At 37.4% G+C, this 26,219-nt stretch overlaps 1 protein-coding gene across 6 annotated transcripts in view; it reads right to left on the bottom strand.

Annotated features, from left to right (window-relative positions):
* Window positions 1–26,219, bottom strand: part of NEBL (nebulette) — a 280,541-nt gene that overhangs the window by 94,064 nt on the left and 160,258 nt on the right. For 3 of the 6 annotated variants that reach the window (XM_059819107.1, XM_059819109.1, XM_059819110.1), the window contains exons 1-2: window positions 2,026–2,189; window positions 1,858–1,929 (exon numbers count right to left, since the gene is read on the bottom strand). The exons of the other annotated variants lie outside the window; for them this stretch is intronic. In XM_059819107.1, coding sequence (XP_059675090.1) covers window positions 1,858–1,929; window positions 2,026–2,091 — 138 coding nt within the window. In that variant the 5' untranslated portion in view covers window positions 2,092–2,189. Of the gene's footprint in view, window positions 1–1,857; window positions 1,930–2,025; window positions 2,190–26,219 lie in introns of those variants that run through there. 6 annotated transcript variants of the gene reach the window in all.

Genomic DNA, 26,219 nt, shown 5'->3' with positions numbered 1-26,219 from the left:
ACATACGCGTATTCCATTCAAGCCAATGAAGAAACACCTACTGATTTCAGCAGAGGCTGAATAAGGCCCCAGAACTGGATGCCATTTTTAAACCCAGAGTCTCTTTGAAATTAAATGGTCTGGACCATTACATATTACTACTGCTTTGAAAGCATTAATGACACTTTGCCACTATGCTTTACATATCTCAAGGGAAACCTAACACACTTGCAGGCTAAATGCATCACAAGCTTTCAGCAGAAGCCCACACCCCTGAATCATTATAGGCTTCAGGAAGCTGGCTTGACTTAGTTATTCACCTTAGCTCCCAAGAGCCTGCAGAAAATCAGAGAAAGCAGAGCCACTCCATTTGGCAGTTAACAACCACAGCCAACACCACTCTTAATGGGTATACAGCACAGTAATAATTCCTTTTCAATCAAAGAAAATATTTCTTCAGCATTTTTCAAGGAGTTTTTGCCTTTAAGAACAGCAACCACGTTTATAAACAAGTTGCATGGAAGCAATAAATGTATTTTGGGTCAGATAATTGCTCCAGGTCCATTTTCATTTTGGCCTTGACATGAGTTGACAGCCACTTATTGTACCATACGCCATTCTTTTCCCAAAGAAAGCATGTAGATAACCATCAGTAAAAATATTAATAACCTCTACTGCTTCCTGAAGTAGCTCAAGATTACAAGGGAGCCATCTTGGTAGCTTCTCTTAAGGATCTATCCAATTTTCAGCACTCTCTCTGTGAAAATTAAAGTATTACCAGACAGTGTATGGACAAAGAGGAAACTTTGACCTTGTCAAGTCACACTTTCAAGCCAGCACTGTAACACCTACACACCCCAGATACTGTTTTTTTGAGTTACCTATTCTTTTCTGATAGGTAACCCCTAATAATTTATACCGTACTGTAGATTCTGTATGTTCTATTCTCCTAAAATCAACATACTCATTCACCTTGAACAATAACATCCCGAATCTAAATATCAGATCACAACATGAGCCAGTCATTTTTCGGTTTCTTTAGAAAAACACTTGTTAAAGTAAGTCACTCTCCCTCAGTAATGTCTCCTCTGCTGCCAGTCACCATCCTCACAGGAGAAATATCACTCTTAACTCCTATTCACATGAAGGGACAAAGTTACTCTTCAGACACACTTTCCCAGAGGGACACAGAAATAAACTTCCACCAAGGTAAATCTGATGCTGTTACATTGAATCAATTGGACCTACTCTAATTTAAAATGTCTTGGATCCAATCTATGATGGTTATATAATGTCTGTATTTGACTGACAGTTTTAAAAATCTATGGTAACTACGTCAAGAATTTGCCGGCTAAATAATTTTTAAAGATCTTCTGGCGTTTCAGTGGATTCTTCCTATAAGTGTAAGTCAATAATAATATGCTAAGCAGTTTTGAGAATCTATCAGCACAGACCAATAGATAACACCCAGAATTCATCTGTTTTATTTTTATCCTCCCTCCTTACAGCTGTATATACTGACACCCAATTCTGTTCTAACTAATCAAACTTCATAGAATTAGACTACAACTAGAAAAATTACTGCATTTTCCTGATGAAATCAGCCAAGGTGTTCTTACGGGAGACACCCTCCGTGAGACCCACTTTTTGGAACATTCTCCTTCCTAGGGCCTATGCTTCGTACCATCCAAGTGCTCTGAAAAGCTCATCCTTCTGTGGCTGATGATTTAAGGTACCAGAGTAGGCTGTGCTTTTGTATTTGAGACTCAGATGGGCACATGCAGCACTGTACATATTTGAAAAAAAATTAATCATACATATAAAGCCACTGGAAAGAGAAATGTAAATGTAAGGATGCAAAGAGTCACCGTCACTTACATCACTTATAATTTCACTGCATTTTCGGGCCAGTTCCATATTTCTGTCCTCTATAACAGGCTTGAGGAAGACCTATAAAAGAGAAGTAATCATTCCAGGTTTATTGTCCTAAAAGGGTAACAATAGAAGGAAATAAGTACTTTTCAAAGCTGTTGGGATTTAACTCACCTTTTCTTCTTCCTTCCCATCCTCATTTTCATCTTCCCTGAAATCCTGAATGATAGATACTCGCATTTTAATACTTTGCAGAAAACAACAATGAAAACTCTAAAAAGGTTTAGTACTGCAGGAAACAGCTCAGACCCTACAGCATGCCTGGAATCAATGCTTCATTTGTGTCCTCCACTGCACTTAACTCTACCAAGGCTCCTTCCTTATTTAGGCAGCACTTGACAGTCTTTATCTGAACAATTCAGTGTGAGTGAACTGAAAGGCATTGCAGATGGCCTTGCTAGCTATCAGTCGCAGCACAGCTAATGCTTTCTTACAGATAAAATATAATTAAATGACCTATCCCAGTCAACTATTTCAAAAATTACTATGAGCTCACTTAATTAAAATACTGTGATGCAGTTAATTCATAACATAAGTAATTTAGTAAAATTAACAGGCTTAAAAGGGGAACATTGACTCTAAGTTTATGGGAAAACTGCCCAGTTCTAAGATTCAAGGCATCGACAACTCCAAAACCACTTATCACAAAACTTTATTTTGTTGGCCCAATAATAGAGCTTCTTGATTAAAAAAGCACACTATTCTTGTTTTCCAGTAGTTGTAACTGCTAGTGTTTTTTCAGGAAATACTCCTTCTCCACAAAGCTTATAAAATTCCTTAAATGCTTTCCATATCATGTCAGCTGCAAGTTAAATCTGTGCATACACAGATACAAACATGTCTGTATACTTGCAAGCATACATAGCTATGTATTTACACAAACATGTATGTTCCTTCACTGTTAAAAACTGTCATGGTCTGTAATCTCAAAACCAACCTTTTTCAGTATGAAGTCACTGACTCCAGCTGCAATGAAACTGAAAGATATCCTTATGTTGATGGATATAGTGTCACAGTGTTTGCCTCTGTAAAACAAGCAAGGAGGTATTACAGGACCAGTTGGAGTAACCAGCATTTTAACATTATTTTTCTTTCCAAACTGTAGCTTGTATACTTCTCATTTTATAGAGGTCATGATTTTGAACTTCATCTAGCAAAGTGATTCACCACTACACAGCTTTGCAATCAGGCAAAGATATAAGGAATGTGTGCTCTTAGAAAAAACTCTTCAAAGAATTTTAAGTACTTGTGACCAAACACAATGTCCTTAGAGCTTATTTAAAAACACACATTTCCTTAGAAAAAGAAACATTTCAAAGAAGAGGAAAAATTCAGCATTTGACTTCATTAAGGTCTGACAATTTGAAAAAAATATTAAGAACAAAGGCACAAACTGCTTTCAGTTGACAATAATCAAGAGACAGAATTCTTTATACATTAAGAGCACAGAAAGCTTTGAGATTTTCTATTTCACTGTTTCAAATATAAGCTCCTAAAGTTCACATTTGGATTGACATTACTGAAGTTCAGGTTGAAACCTAGAGGTCTGGTTTGTATAGGTGAGAATTACCTGTAATTTATGTTGACCGCTTTTGGAGCTCAGGATGTTTCATCCTTGTGGAAACAAATGGTTTAGTCTTATAAGATGGGTATTCACACTAACAGGTCATTTTTGAAGATTATGGCCACAGCAAATATATTCCTAAGCAACAGACTCATGCATGATTTCAAGGACTGCGTGTTAAGGAGACAGAGTACCTACAAAAGTGCCAGACAGAAATGCAGCACCAAGGCTTCATTTTGGGATTTTTGTGATAATATTGCAAAGACTATATTCTTCCAGCACAGTCAATTTCCCTTTCCTTCCTATATTTAATAAATTTTTTAAGTGGAGACATTGAAAAATATTTAAGAGAGTAGAGAATAGCTATTAGTAGCTGCAAAGCTTGCTGAATATGGGGAAATGTTTTGCCATTTTTTGCACCAGAAAGCAAATACGGTCAAAATTACAAAGTCAAAACTATTCAGGTTTTGGGGGAAAAGGGGGGTGTTCAGCTTTTTAATATGCTTACATTATATCTAGTGTTTTTTCAGCAGTTGGACATACCAAATTTTATATATTAATTGTGGTTTTCCTGCAATGGCTTCTGCATAATAAAGATCTGCTTTCTCTTTAGCATTATCACTTTTGGTCAGCCCTGAAGTAGTCAGGCAGTTGGACTAGATGATCATTGTAGGTCCCTTCCAAATGAAATATTCTATTCTATTCTATGATCTTTAACTGCTTTGATAGAATCCATTTTTTCCTGTTTTTGCATGATCTCGGTCAGGCATAAGTGAGTGTTCAAATACACTATGTCCCATGTAACTTCCGTAATACAAGGATTGCAACACAGCTGCTATAACTCATCATATTAAAGAAAAATATAATACTATGTGCAAAGGGGGTAAGGGGAAAAATATCACAGTAACAACTAACCATATACAAGTTACTCAGAATAGCACTCTTGACATAACAGATGCAGTAAGAGACTACATGACACAGAAATCTGCCTCCCTTTCTTTCACCCCGCCTCAAAACACTGAATACTGTCAGATAACATTCATGGTGCAATAGAGCAAGCCTGAAAATTAAATATAGCCAGATATAATTCAGGGAAGAATTTGTTATGACCATTTAAGAGTTGCATGGTTTAGAAGTGCATTATGATTCTATTAGCAGCCTGCAGGTCAAGAACAAGTTTAGGTTACTTCCATAAGAGGCAATAAATAATCTAGGATCAGCAGGCATGTTTGGCATTGCAAATGTTTGTTTATGTTTACAAATATTTTTAAAACTATTCAAAAAGTACTAAATCTAATCTGAATAAAGACCTAGTTAAAATGCTGAGCTTTACATCCCCAAAACAATTATGAATTATTTTGTATTAAAGTTTACTTTTCACCTGCAAAACCTGCATTTTTACCAAAACCTCCAAACTGACACTTCTGAACCATTTTCCACTGTATATAATGGAATAATCCATAGTCCTTTGTTCTGGCATGAAACAAGCACAGATTAAACAAAATCCAATTGGACAGAATTTTAAGAAAACACTGTAATGGACTGCTAACCTGGGTATACACAATATTTGTACGCATACAGGACATGGCAAAATTAGAATTTATTATTGCATTATAGATATCTTAATATGCACACAAAGGGGAGAAATGGGTTCTTCAGGGAAATACCCAATACGAACTCATTCAAATTTTGTAACGGAACACTGCATAGCTCCACATTTCTACTTCCAGCCGCCCTGCATTGATGTTTCACATCTCAGCTCAAATTTAGCTTTAAGAATGAGGCTATTTAGTTGAAGAAGCTGCAACAAAATCAAAATAACTGTACGTTGCCTAGATTGTTCACAGAGGCACAGTATTTGCAGTACACAACTTTCACTATGTATGAACATTTGATAGGGAAGACAAGCCATCTAGAAGCAAACTATATAGTTTATCCTGTGAAAGGAGACAGCTGAATCTCCCAACACTTACAGCCATCATTCAGTTGTGTCAGTGTACTATTTTTTGACATGGAACATTATTCAAGTACTTGGTCTAAATGCATATCTGCTGAGAAGGCAGAAGGGGAAGAAACATGGGGTATAAAGGAGCCCAAGTCCCCACGAGTACGAGTTGGCCCAGCACGCAAATGGATCAGGCACACAGTTGTGCAGCTTTCCTGCTTCGATCACATACAGCTGTGTCCACATCTGACCAAGGCCCCACCATCTCTCCTTGTCCTTGTAAGTAATACATGTGGGAGATGTTAGCCCAGAAAGTTAAAAGACTTCATCTCATTTTGGCCCTGATACATATAACAATTTAGCAGTGACACTCAGTTCTGTCACTGAACAAACAATACCATTGGACTTTTTTGGCATAATCCCCCAAAGTCTTCTGAGATCTGCAATATCCACATGTACTGCTGAGCTGAAAGAACTTCTTTACCACTTCACAGAACAGCAGAAACTGTGCTTGTCCTAGAAAAGGTACCAGAAACGTCACAATCTCAAACTTATTTAATGCAGAGTTCCTCATGGGGTACTTAAACATACATTGCAAGTTAAGGACCGAGGTATTTCAGCTGGAAAATCTGCACAGCATTACAGTGAGAGGTATATACACATGATGAATATACTCCTTTCAATTCTGGACCGAAAACCTAGTCTTAACAGAGGTAGAGCTTTAGTGCTTTAACTATCCTGCTTCCAATGAGTTCAAAATCAACTCACAGACATCCTTGAAATGAAAATGTTATTCTCCGTTCTCACTGGACAGACACACACATCACTGAAATAAGTACAATTAATTCAACACGACGCAGCTGGTGGTCTCTTTTCAAAAAGCACACAAGACATTTGTAAGTGCTGAGATTCAATTACTTCTCATTTCTAGAAATACTCATCTGGAAGTTACTAGCAGCCCTGCGTAAGGAAGTTCATAGTTAGGCTATCAGCACCACAATCACAAACAGAAAGAAAGCAAGGGATCCCAGCCTGCCAATTTTAACCTCCCCTGAACACGAAATACCAATTAACATTAACAAAAGAAATCCAAGACATGGTTCTCTTTAGAGAAAATTTTACCCATAAGCTTGTATGCGTCAGATCATTAATACTGCATTTTTCAACAACACTTGAAAACCTGCAAATACCTCATGGTTCTAACCTAAGATTTTCATTCAATGAAAGCTATTTATTTAAGATTTTGGTAAAGCAGAGAGTGGCAACGGTATTTTTAAAGACGAACTCAAATGAGATGTTAGAATATTGATTTGTGAATCCCAGAAAACCTAATGAATTTTCAATGCCTAATAAATACATAAATATATATATTTTTTGCAAACACATACTGACAGAGACATTGTCTAGCCCAACTGGATCTTGACGACAGAGCATTTAAGATGTCTGTATGATACAACCAGTTTCACATAGTAATACACAATCTAATCCAGTTACCAGAAGCAGTGTAGCTATTCTAGCATGACATTGCCTGAGTTAATAAACTCTTTCCCACACAGCTAATTATCCTGAGAAATGAACACATTCAGAAGTGGGAGTATTTATCAGGGCACAAGGTTGTGCCATGCGGATGTAACCTTAGCTGTGATCAGCAACAAGACATTGAAATAAACCAGCATAAACCTTTTTCAGATAGTAATGTATTCTAAAAACACCCAAAACTTCAACTTCATTTTTCTGACAATATTCATAATTGCCTACTATGTTTGCACAATAGTTTTTAAACCTCAAAGATGGTATTTCCTAAATGGGATATACACTTTCACCTATTTTTTTTCTAATTTTTCATTTGTCAATAATTTAAATCCTCAACCATGGAGGAATTTGGTGTTTCCACCCACCCCACCCCACAATATTTTCAGTTTAACCAGAAGCCTGAAAAATCCATCGCTCCTACAGCTCTCTTCACAAGTTGATGCATCAGGAGCTGAGATGCCACGTTTGACTGCATTGCAACTGTTTAATCCACTCTACCTGACATAGCCGTGGCATTTCCCTTTCTTGCCAAGTGTCATACAGCCCCCTTCCCCTTACCCAAGTGTCCAACTAGGTATGAGAGTCCACCAGAGCTAACAGCTCTGGGGCATAGCAGCTGAGGCTCTTCAGCACTTCGCAGCTCTTACTAGTGCCATTACAACAATGAATAGTCAAGATATTTATCCCTATTATGTACAAAACTGGAGCCATGACGCTAGTCCTGTACACTAGTAGTCGAGAGACCTGCACGCTAGTCCCCTATAGCCGGTGGAAAGCAGTACACATCCAAGTTATCCCTCCGCCGTGCGACTTGTGGCTCACATTTTGTAAGGCTGTTCTACAGAACATGGCTAGAAAATGAAATTATCAGCTGACCGGGTTACTGTGTGAAGTATCCATAAAAGCAAAATCACATTCAGCAGAAGAGGGATTCAACAGAGAAGTTACAGCTTTTCTCTTAGGACTCCTCAAATGGAGAAAAGTTTAGATAATAGATCAAAGTCTTCCATTCACAAAATTTTCATTTTATCCAAAGCTAAATCCTACGGAAGAAAGAGCCAGGACTATACAATAAGAATTTGGAAATTTTACCTTGCTATAAATCATGGCTAAAATTATCAAGGATTGTAGGTAGAAGGAATGAAGTCAGTAAAAAACAAGTTTTATTTTGCCTCAGTAAATCCTAAAAAGCTAAAGATACTTCCTTTCTCCTGTCAGTGACTATGTATTCATATACAGCTTACTGTAATCGGAAATAATGGAAAGATACATTTGGCTTATATACAGATTCTTGCATACATTTTCTTAGCCATATAGACTGGGCATGTGTACTTACCAGGAATTTTTCTTGTGGCATTACTTCGAATTCAACTGCCTGAACTGACAGAATCTCCTGGAGCAGGAAGACAAAATTGGACCTTTCCTATAAATTTAATTTCAGTTGTAATTATATACACCAGCCTATAACCCTCACTTACTTATTGAATGCATTTTTCTAGAAACTAAAACCACAGTGGTTTATGTTACTTGTTTTTTAATTGAGTTTTTTCTTCATATTTCTGCACTTGTTGTGTTTTGATAGACCTAATACTGTAACTTCAGTCATACTCTCTGGAGGGAAAAATACCATAAGTAACACACACCTTTAAAAACCCTTTGTAACTTTACTGTTCTGGAACATTTCATGTTACTATGATTCTCAAATAAGTTAAATTTGCATCAAATTGCTACAGACAGCTAACACTAAAACAAAAACTAAGTTCTTCATTGACAGTTATTTAAAATCATAGCTTTTAAATTTCAGAACAGTCTTGAGAAAACTCCTCAAGACAGAAAAGATTAAACCAATCAGGCCAGGATAAAAAAATAAATTTGATGAACACATCTGAAGTAACAGAAGTCACTTGTTCAGTGATGAAAACTTTATTCAAGTAACTTCATTTTTTGATCAATTCTTATTTGGAGAAACTAGTTTACCGTTTTTTCTACTTTGTGAATTGTGCCCATCATGAGATTTAAACAAGAAAACAAGTTACACATACTTTGTGTCTAGGAGGGTTTAAATCTGGATTGTCGTAGTCAAGCTTCCCTCTTAGCCTACCATTCTGTGCATGACAGGTTAAGACAATTATACACAAGAGCTGTACTATGAATTTAGCAGTGTATTTGAAGACAAAACATTTAATATACAAAATGCACATTCAGAAAATATCTATAATTTTCAAGACAGAAAGTTTATAATGACTGATGGATGGCTCATTGTTTCCAAAAAGCTGCTTCAATAGAGTAAATATTATTTTTGAAGTGCTTATAATAGACTACAATGGATTTGGAAATACAACTGTTAATAACCCTGTATTGAAAATAATCTTATAGCAAAGAAGTCTATACTAAGGGCTCTCTGGATAGCCTAATCCTGTAATTGAGTTCATGGTTGTAATTCAGGAGAGCAACTTACAAGTTCTTGAGCATTGACTACAGCATTGAAGAAAATACACTAAAAACACAATAGCTAGCGATAATAAGTCACAGGAATGTTAGATCCTTCCGTACGCTCTGTTTAACAATGATATACACAAGTTTCCATGACAACAGTGACAAGATGATAAAAACATCTTCTTCCATTATCCACTGAAAAATACATTTCTGCTTATACCATTGATGAAGTGCCAAGCACCTAATTTAGAAATGTTGACTTGCATTCAGTAACGTATTTTTATGTTCAGAGAAATGCACATCATATTTTTAGAGGATTTAACTGAGTATCTGGAGCAGATTAAAATTATTAATGATCTGATTTTTTTAGTCTTTTAAATCAAGTTACATAACTTTACCTTTTACTTTAGTCACTGTCCATAGTTTAGCTGCAAATTTCAGCTTAATTTTTTTTTCCCCCCATGGAAATCCCTTTTGCATAAATCAAATAATAGCTGATCTAAGCAATTCCCAAAGAAACACTGCAGATTTTAGCAGAAGAATGCCCTATTTTTAAATTGGCTTCATTTTGCTCCATCATTCACAAAAAATGATGATAAGGCAGTTTTGCTTTATCAGTTACATAATTTACTTTCACATTAGAGCACCATCTTACTTCTAGTCTGAATTGTTTTCTTCAAAACAGTAGTGAACACAAAACTGGCATTTCTTGCTCCAGCTACTTTATAGTCATCCCTGAGACATGGTCACCCCTGAAAACAAGCAATTCCAGTGACATCAGTGGAATTTAAACTTGCAGTTATTTCACTACTTGTACTTCCAGGTGAGCATACTTCTCAATCTATAAAGTACCATCGTAATACTTATTAAAATGTCAGTTGTCACATTTTACTATAGGAAAAAATAGTTCCTATAAATTAGTAATATAAATTTAGCCTTGCAGTGCTCTTCATATAACACAGTACATCTAAATTACCACATTAAAAGCACACTGAATCACAGTTCTTCGAATCAAGGAAGGCTAACGCCTGCACCACATGAAATAATGCAGCAAGTACCTTCGGAGAGGAGGAAGGCAAAAAAAATTATATAGCAATGTTTTGTACACTACAAATTATCCAGAAATACTGCCTTTGGGCATGATGGCTTGTTGCTGTTAATAAAATTAAAGAACAGTAACTCCTTTATACTCATACAGCTTCTTGTGTCTAAGATTTTAAAGAATTTTATAAATACAAGGCTAGAGCCTTTAATGGAGCATACTGACACAGAGCAAGCCAAGTATTCTCCCTGTCCTCAGGCACTTGAGGACTAGGCTGGAGTCAGGCTTAAGGAAGAACAGCCATGGGTAGCTCTAACTAAACCTAACCAAAAAACCTGCTCCTGATTACACTGCTGACTCACGGCTACTTGACAATCACAGTACAGCCAGAGGTTTGGGAGGTGCAGCAGACCTGATTTGGGGAACAAGCTGTCGGAAGTCTCCTTTGAACATCTGGAATTTTGTAAAGAGAATTCAGACCAGGATAAATAACTACTCTATAGAACTGCTCCTTCCTATATACCTAAAGATATATGATCATTATGTCTTACAAGGTGCAGAACAAGGGGCCATGAAGTGAAGCAGCATCTGCACAGTAAGAAAGGAAGCCTGCGATGAATCAAGATTTCTTGACTCCCAGCCCTACAGTTTTAATGCTGGTATCATAGAGCTTCTCAGCAGGATTTTTCCTGGCTCTTTTTCAGTGATATTTCTGTTAAGTCATTTCCAGCATAAACTAACTCTTAACTTACAATACTCACAGCATTGAAGATGCATTTTTTCTAAAACACTTTGCTACCTGTTAAACAAATTTTAGTGTTAATATAACTTAAAAAATAAGAACAGAAAAAGTGGGAGAACAGAACACAGAGCAGTCTTTCATTTAGGACCTTATACTAAATTATAATTCGTAAGCAACTGAGTTAACGTGCAGCATAGAGTTAGAGTAACAGTGTAGTTACTTGTTAGGAAATTAATTTCAATGTCTCTTGATTTATGGGGAATAACTATTTGGCAGGAAACAAGGAAGATAACCTCTCTGAAACCTGGCATATAGAAAGAGAGAGAAAATACCACGTTCCTTCCTTGCATTCTGAAATCTAAGTTAAAGTTATATTAGGATGTTTTTATGTTGAATTAAAAAGAATAGGTGATACTAAAAAGTTAACTTGAAGTCTAGTTGGATAAGGTTCTATTTAAATTGCATTTTAGTAAATATTTATTCATTTTTTTACATACATAAACCATCACCAGAGAATTAATTTATGTTAGGGCCTAAGGACTAGCTTTGAAGAGCTTTTAGTCTTTTTATCTCTCTGATGATCTCATGGGAAGTCTGAGCCTGCCTTTCAGCAAAAAAACCTCCAAAGCCTGAGGCTGCCTCTGGAAGAATTATATTCACCTTCAGGTCTGCGGTAAATGTATTTTGGCAGCTTTACACTATAACTAAAGAAATTTCTGAAGAATTTACACTATAACTACAGAAATTTCTCAATCTCATCAGAAAAGTGTATGCAATAACGATAATCTGTAATACAAAACCGCAAACCCTGGGGGTGGGAAGCGCCTAATCTTACATATACGGATGTTATTCTACAGCCCCAGAAGTAACTACACACTTCACTTCCTTTTCATTTTTTTAAACCATCTTTTTGCAAGATGAAGATGCAGCTATAATATGCTCGCTGTAGACATTCAAAATATGTCAGACTCAGCTTCCCCAAGCTTATATTTAAATCCTAGGATATTAACACCCAGTTCAGCACAGTATTTGACTAATGCTACCCACAGGGTTTTTTTAAGATGTTAGAACTTCCTACAGCTAAAAAACAAACTGAGGTAAAAAATTAGTATCGGAACACAAGTCATGTTAATCTCATCTTGGCTGTAAGGCTAATAATGAGTTTAATCCTCTTGTTTCACCATCATTTAACATACAAACGGACTTTGGAGCAGGAGCCAGAACCCAGCCACCCTGTCCCTACTGCGTGATAACCACAGGACTCAGCCAGAGAACTCCACTCCCTCCCAAGACTCTTCTCTGGCCCACGAAACTTCTGTTCATGTCTACACCATGGTACAACTTCAGCAAAATGCCTTTGAGGACCCCCATCACAGTTTGGATTAGGCCACTCAGCTGTGAGCTCAAACACCTGTTGGGCTGAAAGCAGTATCTATCACTTCTCCTAGGGGAATGCCATCACGCCTGAACTAACAGAAAAATGGTCATAAGCCTTCCCCTCTCTAAACACCCAGCCGAGTTCCTGAGCGAGTGTGCTTGAGATGCATATGCTGCAGTTGCAGAGGCAGGTGCCAAATTAGATCTAAAGACTTTGGATGGTGGGTTCTGATGGGATATAAGCAATGGGCAGATGAGGGACCATTTGGAGGGAGGATGCTGAATACCTGCACGATGCTGTAACAAATCTGCAGACTCTGCTCTCTGCTCATACATGCTGTGAGGCAGTTTTGAAAATTACATTCTGTGCAAGTCCCACCTCAGCAGCCAAATCTTTTGTGGATGCCACAATCTTCAACTTCTTAATTTAAGAAGTCAGATTGCCAGATTTTAGCTTACAACATAACTGCAAACAGAATCTTCTTAATATCAAAACTTTTACAATGATGGACCAGTGGACCAGCCTCAGAAGCTTTTCTAAATAGTATTTGGATAACTTCACAATGACATAGAGGCAGATGGAGATATCACTTATCAGTCTACCAGCACTTGAAGTCAAATTGAGAGACTAAATTAAAGAAGTCTAAGTTAGGTGCTCATGAACTTTGCTAGATAAAAATTCTAAAAATAAAAGCAGTTATTTGCCAAATGAAGTATTTATATAGTTGTTAGTCACTTTCAGAAAGGACAACACAAACTGCCTTACATGAAACTTCTAACAATCTTAAAATGGAGAATAAATAAAAAACATTTTGTCAAGACCAAATCCAGACAAGTGAGACTCCCCTCTGGAAGTAACCCTTAATTTCTGAGACGCAATTTTTAAGCATAGGGTCACCTCAAGGACATAACTCCTGAATCTCATACAATTTTTAAAAAATCCTTAAATACAAACATAAGACTCAGAAAAGATAAGTAAACCAGAGAAAACTACTAAGTCTGCACTCAAGTTTAATAATCCTGAAAGATACGTTCCCTGTCTCATCTTGAGTCAAACAAAATATTAAACTTTAACTTCATAAATGTCAATTAGCTTTTTATTTGAAGGCTGCTTCTATCTGCATTTTAACTGCAAAAATGTCATCTTTATCCCAGATATGACTTAATAGATTTACAGATACAAGTTATGCAAGCAGGTAAGTGAGTTTTGTCTGTATGTAGAAACCTAGATGAATCTGCAATTTGTCCAATTTAATTAAAATCAAGTTTTGCTATGTAAAATTTGGTTTGCCTCTACTTCCTGCTCAAGTCTATCAGTCTTCGCTGCTTTGCTTTTATTTGAAAAGCAGAATTTATGCTGTGATTCGTTACCTCTAGTGTAAAATTACTTCCAGACAATGCAAGAATATGGACATTCCTCACAGATTTTCTGTCTACTACAAATTGGAATTCATTCTGCTGGAGACTGAAATTAATTATGTACTTTAATCCACTCATCCCCTATATTCGAGTCACAAAAGAAAGAAAGGAGTGTTTAAAAATAAACGTGCTGTATGTTCTAAAAATTCCCACCACAACAGTTTTCATCCCACATAGATAGCCATCATCTTTCCATTAACAAGGACCACAAGAAAGTAATCCCTAAGGGTCCAGTTCTGCCAAGAGTTATGTTTAAGACCAAATATATGTGCCATTTACAATTCTCATGTATGAAGATGACAGAATCCATATGAAAATGGCAGAATTGGTATCAAAATGGCAGAATCCATAACTAGTAGAAAGTATTACAGGTGCTCAGCACTCACTATAAAACTATTCCCAAGCAATGTAAAATAGCATAATTGGCTATGCATCCGCATCATTATATTTGAAGAAACAATAGCTTAGTTGTTTTCTGTGTTTCAATATCACTATTTTAGTCAAAAGCACGAACATGTACTTGGACAATGCAAAGACAGTGTTAATATTAAAGTTTAGCACAAATTCAGTACGTAGTTTAACAGTACCTGACCTCTTTTATAGACTATCCTGAATTCAAGATAAATGCTTTCAATAATTAAAAAATAATCTTATCTGTGAAAAACAATTCTCACCAACAGGTTAACTTCATGCGAGCTTTGAAACAACTCACACTCAGATCACAATAACCTGAAGAACATAAGACTTCAGGAAGTTTTGTTTAAGTTCAGAAAGTATCTGTTTAATACAATGTAGTCCATTTATCTAAGGCATTGAGACAAGAAACTGCTGAAATCACTATCAAGATAATTCTTATTTTCAGAACCCCTTAAGATGAGATCTTTTCAGGCAAACTGTAGAGAGACATACAGTAGCTGATATGTATTGATTACCAACACAATCAATATAGGTATTCCAGAGTTCAAAAATGGGTTTCTTTTTTTTTGGAGCTGGGGAGAGCTTGGAAAAAAGGCTAAAGTTAGCTAAACTTTAAAATCAATTAGGTATAAATAGAAGATGAGCTCATTAAGTAAGTCTCACGTTACAACTAAAACCCAGGTTTCCTTCTTTTACAGAATGTATTATCCACAGTATGGTTTAGTTTATTGCACTCTGAATTGCAGATTACACCCTGCCAAAAACAGTATACATACTCATTGGTATGGAAAAAGTCTGTTCATATAGTCTCCATCCATGGGAAAAAATAATTTGGAATGAACAATGTTCCTCTATCACCTGTTATATACTGAAATATGCGTTACTTGTTTTGATTCAAATCTAAACAGAGAAAGACAAAACATTTTCACATCTTAGCTCGTTATGAAAGAGAATGTATAGGTTTTAAGTCAAAGTATGCTAAATATTGTCCGACAGTATTTAAGATTCATAAGGATGCAGAAATTTCTTCCTCTACATCACTCGTTTGAAGAACCAAAGAAAGTGCATATCCTGGTTTTAATTGGACAGCCCTGTGTTTTTCCACATGGTTTCTCAGCTTCCCATCACGTCCTTTCAGGACAGCTAGGTGTCCTAATCTTTCATTTAATTAAAAAAAAAAAAAAAAAAAAAGAAAAGAAGCTTTATTTTTTTAAATAACTGAGACGTGTTTGTTCAAAACTTATCAGCATAAAGAATTTGTTCTGCATTTACCCTGGGCAGTCCAGTGGAATGAGTGTTCAGAATGATGGACGGTGTTTGGAATAAAGAGAAAAATGGAGGGAGAGTTGACATTAGTAAAACTCTTCTTTTTGTTCTGAGTGAATATTAATGACTCCTGCTCAGTCTTTCATCAAAAATTCATTCAGAATGCTATGTTATTGGAAAAAATGCTCCACTTGGAGAGATGTATTCATGTCATTGCTGAATCGGAAGCTGGCAACAGCTACAATAATACACATTTTTAAAGCGCATCTTTCTCTTCTGCGTAAGTCTTTCATATCGTAAGCTCAAATAACATGCCTTCCATGACCCAGACTTGTGATTTTGAAAATATCTCTCTGCACCTCTACTCTTGAAACTCAATTGGAAAAATACAAAATAAAGACAGTTTAAGACAAGGATGATTGTGGATGGCAAAGAAAATATTGCATAAAAAGAAAAAAAAAAAGGAAAGAAAGAATAAACAAATACAAAAACCTAGAAAAGAAAAGATTTCATAACCAGGGACAGTCCTCAGCTCAGCCATACGCCATCTACAGTTTCATTTCAGTAAGTTTATGTATTCTTTTTCCTCTTACCTTCTACCCATTATTGTCAGTATTTTTTATGTAAGTACTGTAAGAAATTTAACTTAAATTTAATTTTCAATCATATTGTTATATTCCCTTCCATGGACTTGTTTCAATTCCCAAATTCATCTGTAATGACAGATTTTTCCTCACAGGTGAAACGGTTTTTTAAATGCTGTATTTACATAAGGCAATGTCTTTTGTGTATAGATGTTAATTCCTTTCAGTATTTTATCCGCCTTAGCTCCATATTTTTTCCAGATACAAAAACATTTTTGTGGGAAAGTGGTAAAAAGGATGTTTACTTTTCCTACAGATAGCTGTAGCCACATGATTTCCTCCATACCACTGTGGCTTCTTACTCTTTTTTCCAACATCCATTCACCAGCAGTTCTTGGCTGCACAAAATCCCCACTACCACTTCAGATTTATGGAAGAAACAAACAGAAGGAAAAGCTGGCAGCACAGAACATCCATTCTTCTTCCAACATCTAAAGCTGAAAACATTTGTGCAAATACGGCAATGTTTGATACTTTCAATAACATGTTCTTGTATTGTATGGTGCAGTTAAAAATGATTTTTACTTAAATCCTACAGCCAGATCTTATTTACTGAAGACTGCTGCCACATACTCAACTTTGCACAGGACATGGTATGAAAGCAATTCAAGATGTCAGAGTGACTGTTACACTTCCTCTGCCTCTGCCCTCTCATCCTGCCTCCAATCTCTGGATACCCTAAACAACTTTACTGAGAGAGTGGTGAAACACTGGAACAGGCTGCCCAGGGAAGTGGTGGAGTCACCATCACTGGAGGTGTTCAAGGAACATGTGGACGTGGCGTTATGGGACGCGGTTTAATGGGCATGGTGGTGTTGGTTGATGGTTGGACTTGGTGATCTTACAGGTCTTTTCCAACTGTAGTGGAGCATGCTCCAGCATGGGCTTCCCACAGGGTCACAGCCTCCTTGGGCACATCCACCTGCTCCAGTGTGGGGTCCTCCACGGGCCGCAGGTGGATATCTGCTCCACAATGGACCTCCATGGGCTGCAGGAGGAGAGCCTGCCTCACCATGGTCTTCACCATGGGCTGCAGGGGAGTCTCTGCTCCAGCGCCTGGAGCACCTCCTCCCCTTCCTTCTTCACTGACCTTGGGGTCTGCAGACTTGTTTCTCTCACATATTCTCGCTCCTCTCTCCAGCTGCTGCTGCGCAGTTGTTTTTCCCCCTTCTTAAATATGTTATCCCAGAGGCGCTACCACTGTCACTGATGGGCTCAGCCTTGGCCAGCGGCAGGTCTGTCTTTGAGGCGTCTGGCATAGGGGAAGCTTCTAGCACCTTCTCACAGAAGCCACCCCTGTAGCCCCCCTGCTTCCCAAATCTTGCAACGCAAACCCAATACTGCCACACATCTCAGTCTGCCAGTCCTGCCAGGCTCAAAATAGCTCCCTGTCAAAGTTAACATTTCTGCTATATCTTTACCCAAACACTATTCGTTCTTTCCAAACTGATAGTCCCAATTTCCTTCTCCAGATTGTCGTACTTTCTTCCATTTCCATTGAACAATAGCTAGTCCCAATTTCAATGCTCTTCCTTTTCAGCTTTCTTCAATCCTTTCTTTACATCTTCCCACAAGTTTGTTTTCTGTCTCCTTTACACAGGAATCCCCTACAATCACCTGTCGAGGCACTGATGGTACAGAAGGGAGAAATTCCCTGTCCCTGTTTCAGATATTTCAGCTTGGTGTAGTATGTAGCAGTCCAACATCCAGCAGCAAATGCAGAGGCACTCCTGAGTAGTTAGGCAGGAAATTCTAGCTATGCCATATTCCTAAAGCAAATTAGAGAGAGAACAATAGACAAACACTCTTCCACCATATAAATCCTTCTCCTCTCCTGCCTCATTTCTTTTTTTTTTTGACAACAATAGCAAATACAGCAGAAAAAAAGAAAGAAGTTATTCAAAGAAAAAAAAAATCAGATCAATTTTTAAAACATAAGCAAAGCAATATATATTTTCCTTAGCCTTTGGAAGAACTGTTCCAGGATGACAATGGACATGGAGGTTTTCAGTTCCAAGTAGCAAAGTTAGACAAAACTAAGCATTTAGAATAGAAAGTACTGGGCAAACAATGCAACAGACAGCTCCATCGGGTCTAATAGCAAAACTTGTGCCTCAGAGTTCACCTTTGAATTCCCTGATAAGTACTGCTGAAAAGCTACTGTAATTGGTGGAGAAACTCTCTACACAATGAAAGAAGAGAGCGTTACCAGCAATGGAAACAGGTCACTGTAGCAAAACTAGACTGAAGATGAGAAATTACAAACTACCAATAACTTTTGACATGGAAAAGGTATGGAGCCACCATTACTGAAGAGCTATACTGCTTTCATCTGCATCGTTGGTTTTAGAAGAGAACTTGCTTACCATTGTTTTGAACAAACATACTACTTAAAGAATTTTATTACTTTACATCCAATAAAACAAACAAACATATAAATAAATAAAAACAGTGTTTGTCTTCAATTCTCACTGAGTTACAGACACAATGACTATAGCCTATTCCTATCCAAACCAGTATATCCAACAGTAATACATGTTGTTTTGGCTCACCGTCATTAGTTCCAACGAAAATAAAATCTTGGCAAGTACTGTGACTTCATTCAAGGTGTTTTAGTAAATCACATGAAATCTTGGAGAGGATAAAAGTAAACCCTGTCATCACTGGGTATATTAAAATATAATATTAAAATATAGTAAGTAAGACTGACACTGTGATTTAAGAGTATTTCATTTATCACGGTGTACTCTTAAACAAAAAGAACCCCAGAAGGTACCTCCTCTTGTTAACAACATGCTTGTTCTCAATTTAAACAAAGGAAATGAAGATTGTACTTCGCATCACATTTAGTGCTTCCTGGGTACATCCCGTTACAACGCACAGAGTCACGTTAATCTAATTCTAACCCAATAGCTTTTGTCTTCCTCCAGCTCTCTCTCCCCGCTTCCTGTCTGAATTTTTCATTAACTACTCTCCTTTTTCTTTCTGTCCATTAAAAAAAAAAAAAAATCAAGTCTGAAAGCTATGAATCAAGAATGCTTCAATGTCACCGGATCACCACAGTATCTCTGGATATGGTTATTTTTCCTACTTTGGCACCCCCATTTCTCTGATTATGTTTATATTCTTCTTGATTGTTATCATACTATCTGGCTGAATTGCAAACTATGCTTTCAGATTTTATTGAGGCATTGCTGAGTGGTCCTGATCTGCAATAGGTCTCCACTGCACTAGGTCCTAAGAGCTGCTCAAACTCCCTCCACCCTGAACAGCTTATAAATACAAGTTGATGTCAGCCTTTATCAAATCCTGAACTCCACACTGTTTATCTTCTGTACTCCGTAATTGCATTGCACAATTTGGGTTCTGCTAAGAATAAAGATGAAAGCGTAATAATTCATTTACATTTCTATAGCAACCCTCGTCATAGGATGCCAACTCCTCTTGGATGTGAATAGCAGCTTCTGTATCAGATGGGTTTTTTTTCCTCAACTAGGGAGATTATGGGTTGTCCAAGGTCACAGAAAAGTCCATGGAAGACCAGTAAACATATCTGAGTCCTTGAACAGGGGACTGTGCTTCCCCTTTCCCAGTGTATTCTTTCTGGCCAACAGCATACCAAATTCAAATTTAACAGCTGTATTCAAAACACCCCAGAGCACGAAGTCCATCTCTATGCCTCCCGTTACCTACCAGTTTGGGATCTTTTTTTAATCTCTTGTCCTAACTCTACTTTGGATTTGAAACAAATTTTCCCCCACTTACACTCCTTTTACATTTCTAAACTTCTGTAATGCCTATGGAAAGGGAAAAAAAAAAAGAGGATGGAACAAAATGACTGTGAGCTCTCTGCCTCCTCAGCATTTTACCGGTATCCTTGAAAAAACAAAGCAAAAAGAAGCTACTCTTAACATACTGAAGTCAGAATAAATCTTGTGTCTCTGCTGACTACGTTCCATTTTCTGAAACATTTTTCCATACAAGCAGTGGCATATGAAACCAATTCCTTCTTCCATAATTCCACACTACATTTTTCCCCCCATTAAGTATATTAAAAAAAAAAACTCCCAACTCAAACAGAGAAATATCACAAAAGTTAAATTCAAAATGAAGATCTGTAAACTGCAGGTCTCAAAAGTGTTGTTTAATTTCATAAACTATCATATCAGCAGTTTTGGGAACACCCAAGTAGGACATGCAATTTTATTAATATTCCACAGAACCAGTTACACATAAGTAAAACTCATTGCCCAAAAAGCAGTCTAGTCCTTCCCCTTAGTAATAGGACCTGTTTCAAGCTTTCTCCAAGAAAAACACATTTGGACCATATACAATATTCAGTACTGCCCAGTGATACTAGAACTCTGTATTGATCACTGTAATTTCTTGAAGTTATAATGCAGACTTACTTTCCCTTCTAGGCATCTCTCTATGGGAAGAGAGCCACTGGTAATGACATTTTCTATAGAAATGCCAACTGACGCCAAAATGACACTGAGTAAGTGACCACAGACTGCCAAACTCAACTGAAAGGTCATTCAAGTCACTAAATACTGCAGAAGATGCGTTCCATTTCATTCATAATTCAAAAGATTAGAAAAACATGGTTAACACTAACGCCATTGAAAAGTCATCTATAAATTATACTTTCCTTTTTTCTATGTTTGAGTTGTTTTAGATGCACCTTAATTGCTTTTTCTTCACTATGCTGTTAAACAAAGAAGTTTTGAAAACCGCTACAAGAGCAATAGAAAAGAAACTGCCTTAAACCTGGGCTCAGGTAACAAGCATGATAAACAAACATTGTAAACATGCATTAACAAAAGTAAAGAAATACTTATGTGGGGGCTGTTCTACTGACTACTGAAACTTCAGCCGGTAATGGAAATGACATTACTACATTTTCTCAGTCCCCTGTCAATGTCCCTAACTGGAGGGGAAAATACTAGAACTCCTTAAAAGTGAAGCAAACATAGTACCAAAAACCTCAGGTTCCCAGGCAAAGCTGTATTAAACTGGAGTTATGACTGAAAGTTTGTGTCAGTAACTTAGGAGTTAACTGATTTTTTCACCAGTACCAGAAAAGATAAGGTCTGATTTCCCACTGACTTTTGTTCTTCAGACATGCAATACCTGCCAGCTGCAAAGTCAGCTCTCCAAAGTCCTCCACGCCATCCCCACACCTCTGGACCTACCCCAGCCTTTCCCATATCCCAGCCACAACTCAAGCAACAGCCAGGGCTGTGCCTGGTCCACATTTCTCAGGGAGATTAGGCAAAAAAAATAACAACAATAATCGTTCTAATTATCCCAAAATAAAATATAAACATAGAATATTCAGAGTTACAGTTAAACTTAAAAGCAACTCATCCTGAAATCATGAGTTTTCAGCAAAGAGACCACTGTGATACATATTCTTAACTTTTGGCCTATGAAAACTCATAAAATTTCATATAGTAATTCCTGCATCACAGTATATAGCATAAATACACAAATGTCTCTTTCTGTAACTACATCTAAAAATAAAAAGCGTTAATCTACGTTTATTTTGTTACCATTTAACAAATTTTGACCTGGCAGTGACAGGGGCCATGGCATTGCTAGACAAAATACTAGGGCTAAGGAATTTATATTCATTCTGTCCATTTTGATTACTAGTTTTTGCTTGGGGGAGTAACAAGAGAAATTTACTTCTTCTGGCATGGTCCTCATATTTTCCAGCAATCTCCATCTATTTCCATTCATTTTCCAGTATTTTCTTTGCAAAAAAGTATTTCATAAAGAGGAAACTGAACTTATGGCTCTAATTCTGCTTGGAATTCTGCTTAACAACGTTTCACATCCCTAGGGATTTCCACCACTGTCCATAAAGCACAGTATTAATATATATTCTTATATAGAAGTGTATGCATCAGCAGAGATCAAATTACCTTTAATTACAGGGATTTCTATTTAACCATAATCGTATCAACAAGTATGTAGGAACAGAAGACAGCCCAAGCACCTTTACAGTAACTTAAAGCATGTAACTACTTTGCTTTATCTTTAGAAGGTGGCAAACTATGATTTTCTCATAGGAATTATACAAGATTTCTGTTTTCATACCTTCCAGGTTTTTCAATGTAGTCTTTAGAGCTACAGTCCTGCAATGAGCTCCACACAGGTAGAGATCTGCCTTTATGCAAAGAGCTAAAGACTTCACAGTACAGGCAAAATTGTGCACCCCTATGAATTTCCTCACAGGAGCAGTGCTTAACACTATGATCAAAACTGTACACAACAGGAAATTATAAACGCAAATTACTTATCTAATCTGAAGGAAAAAATACATGTCTATAATTGGTATTTACTAGAAATTGTCTCTATAATTTTGAATAATCCAGAGATTGCTCTATGCATAGAAATAGTCCTGGTTTAAGCTTCTCTAAAAATATGAGACTCATATTCTACTTATTTAAACTACCAGCAGGTTATACATGATGCACAAAATAATGACTTGCATTTTGCTACAGTTATGCATGGAACAGCCAGAGTGCCAAACAGCAGGGACTTTAGAGGCATACTCTGACAGCACAGAAAATAAAAGCCTGATACCCACTTCTGATTCCAGCTCACAAGAAATGGATAACCCCAGCCACTGCCATGTGGAATTCAATTGATTTTTATTTATCTCTATGAGAGAATGTTTTACATTATGGATAAAACGCCAAGGATGTCTCAATGTTTGCGACTGATTCTATAAAAACATTGTCTTTATTGCTTTCTAAGGGAACATTTATATCCCTATGAGCAATTAAATTGGTAACAGAGGGTCAACACAAGTATCTATTGTCATTGCAACAGTTATAAGCACAATAAGCATCTCAGCACACTCTTAAACCACTTCCTCTCTCTTTTGGAGAATATGTTAATTGCACAAATTCAATACTTATGCATCCATTTATTCTAAATGGTAATCTTTTAAAAAATCAGAGCTCATACTACAAAAACCATATTTGATGAAAAGGTAATTTGCATGAAAAATGCCAAAAGGCATATACAAAGTGGTTTTTCATATACCAAAACAAAAATATGAAGTTTCTGCAAAATGAATTTCATCTATTATCTACATAAAACCAGATTATAATAGGACAATTTTTCTCTGTAGCGAAATGCACTGAAATTCCAGCGTAACTTTCACTTAAGAAGTTTAATACAGTTCCAGTATTAGCTCACATATTGTCTTTGAACTGACCAATTAAACACTAAAATTCTTCTCATTTTTATGCTTTATTATAACTGGCACCAAAAAAAAGTGCAAGAAGGAACTGTGTAAATACAGTCTTTGGCAAACGTTTTTTTTTATTTTCATTTTTATCGCTTAAAGATATGGAAGAACATTCAGCCTCTATTTCTGTTGTCTTTTATCTCACTTATTTTCACCATTCATGAAAAGGAGAAAAAAAGAGGGACACTTTTGCCTAAATTTTACCTTTTTCTTGTAACTGTAGTTTTAAAAACTCAGGTAGAAAAATGGAAGTGCTTTCTGCAAACAGAATGGAAGAAACCAGTACTAAAGACAAGTGAATAAAGGCACAAATGACATATGTAACACAATGAAGGTGACATTTGAATATCCTTCTTAACTTTACTAGAAACATCTTTGACATTGAGCAATCAGCAAATATTTGTGATTTTTTTTTCTGAACATAACAAATGAGGAATTGTTTTGAAAATGTATTTACACCTTTAAAGCCCTTTGAAATCCTTAATGACTCTGCTACAGAGTACAATTTTCTCCTAAGTGGCCTACCTCTACTCTCCCATGTCTCGGTCTCCCATTGCGCGAAGAACCTCCAGTATCAAACACCTGTACAGCTCTACATCCCCTGTAGCCATGTGAAGCAGTTTCACTGATATACTTGACCATCCCCACAACAAAGCAGATGCTTGGAAGCCACAAAGCCCTTTGAAGTTCCAGAAATGTCCAAAACCTGAAAGTTTTCTCTTACTTCAAGGTGCTCTTGGCGCGTGTATCAGAAAACTCCAGTTCCACGCTGGGGCAGAATTTTGCCTACATGAGAAAGGCAGGAGAAAGGGCACTAGAAAACTCTTATGGGTTCACAGCCCTTATAAGCAGGATCCAGGTGGCCAAGAAGGCCAACGGCATCCTGGCCTGTATCAGAAATGGTGTGGCCAGCAGGACTAGGGAGGTGATCGTGCCCCTGTACTCGGCACTGGTGAGGCCGCACCTCGACTGCTGTGTTCAGTTTTGGGCCCCTCACTACAAGAAGGACATTGAGGTGCTGGAGCGTGTCCAGAGAAGGGCGACGAAGCTGGTGAGGGGTCTGGAGCACAAGTCTTCTGAGGAGCGGCTGAGGGAACTGGGGTTGTTCAGTCGTTGAGAAGAGGAGGCTGAGGGGAGACCTCATCGCTCTCTACAATTACCTGAAAGGAGGTTGCAGAGAAGAGAGTGTTGGCCTCTTCTCCCAAGTGACGAGTGACAGAACAAGAGGAAATGGCCTCAAGTTGCGCCAGGGGAGATACAGACTGGATATTAGGAAAAATTTCTTTACTGAGAGTGGTGAGACACTGGAATAAACTGCCCAAGGAAGTGGTGGAGTCACCATCACTGGAGGTGTTCAAGGAACGTGTGGATGAGGCATTGTGGGACATGGTTTAATGGGCATGGTGGTGTTTGCTGGTTCATGGTTGGACTCGATGATCTTACAGGTCTTTTCCAACCTTAGGGATTCTGCGATTCTGTGATCCACATTTAGCCTACATACTGACCAATGAAAAAGGACCAGACCGTATTTCAGGAGAATTTGCTGAATACCCTGTGTGAGGTGACACATTTCATAGCATCATAGAATTGTTTAGGTAGGAAAAGCCCTTTAAGGTCATCAAGTCCATCCGTTAACCTAACACTGCCAAGTCCACCACTAAACCATGTCCCTAAGTGCCTCATCCTCACGTCTTCTAAATACCTCCAGGGATGGTGACTCCACCACCTTCCTGGGCAGCCCGTTCCAAAGTCTGACAACCCTTTCAGTGAAGAAGTTTTTCCTAATATCCAATCTAAACCTCCCCTAGTGCAACTTGAGGCCGTTTCCTCTTGTCCCATCACTTGTCACTTGGGAGAAGAGACCAACACCCACCTCGCTACAACCTCCTTTCAGGTAGTTGTAGAGAGCGATAAGGTCTCCCCTCAGCCTCCTCTTCTCCAGACTAAACAACCCCAGTTCCCTCAGCTGCAGTTGAATGCCATACTAAAACCATTTCTTTCTCACAGCTGAATGAATAGCTGTCACTCCAACAGCTTAACATTATTTTTACAATCCCCAGGATCATTTCTGTTGTCCTCCCTTGAACTCTACCCAATTATTCCAAATCCACTTCACCATGGGGACACAATACTCTAGTATCAGTCCTGATTCTGTGCAATCTCTGCTTGAGTGCATTCTCCTCCTTCTACCCAGCACTGTTCTCACTGTACCTCCAAGGATATTAGCTCGTTCGTTCAGTGCTATAACGAGAGAAGCAAGTAACTAGAATGAATTCTACATTTTTCTGGTTTTCAAATCCAAATCGCATCCTGTGCTAAGTATCATTTGCCTTTCAGGTTCATAAACCTATTAATTTATATCTGACCATTAAAAAAAAGTATTTTCAGACTTTAACCATTTAAGCCAGAATCTGAAATCACTCTATAACGGTACTTGTTGAAAGATCACCAAGTTTCATTTTACTTCTGGTATTATTTAACTTTCTATCTCCATAATTTACCAGCAAACATCTCATCTCACTAGAGTACCAATAAAAATACTTCATCTTTGACCAAGGACTAGCCCCTGGGGAAACTACTAAAAGCATCCCCATTTGAGATACCCCTTTGGTTAACAACTACATCTTGAAATCTGCCATTTAGCCATCTAACATAT

This window comes from Gavia stellata, chromosome 6, assembly GCF_030936135.1.
Source record: "Gavia stellata isolate bGavSte3 chromosome 6, bGavSte3.hap2, whole genome shotgun sequence".
Classification (NCBI taxonomy): domain Eukaryota; kingdom Metazoa; phylum Chordata; class Aves; order Gaviiformes; family Gaviidae; genus Gavia; species Gavia stellata.
This window is presented reverse-complemented; position numbering and strand designations above follow the sequence as displayed.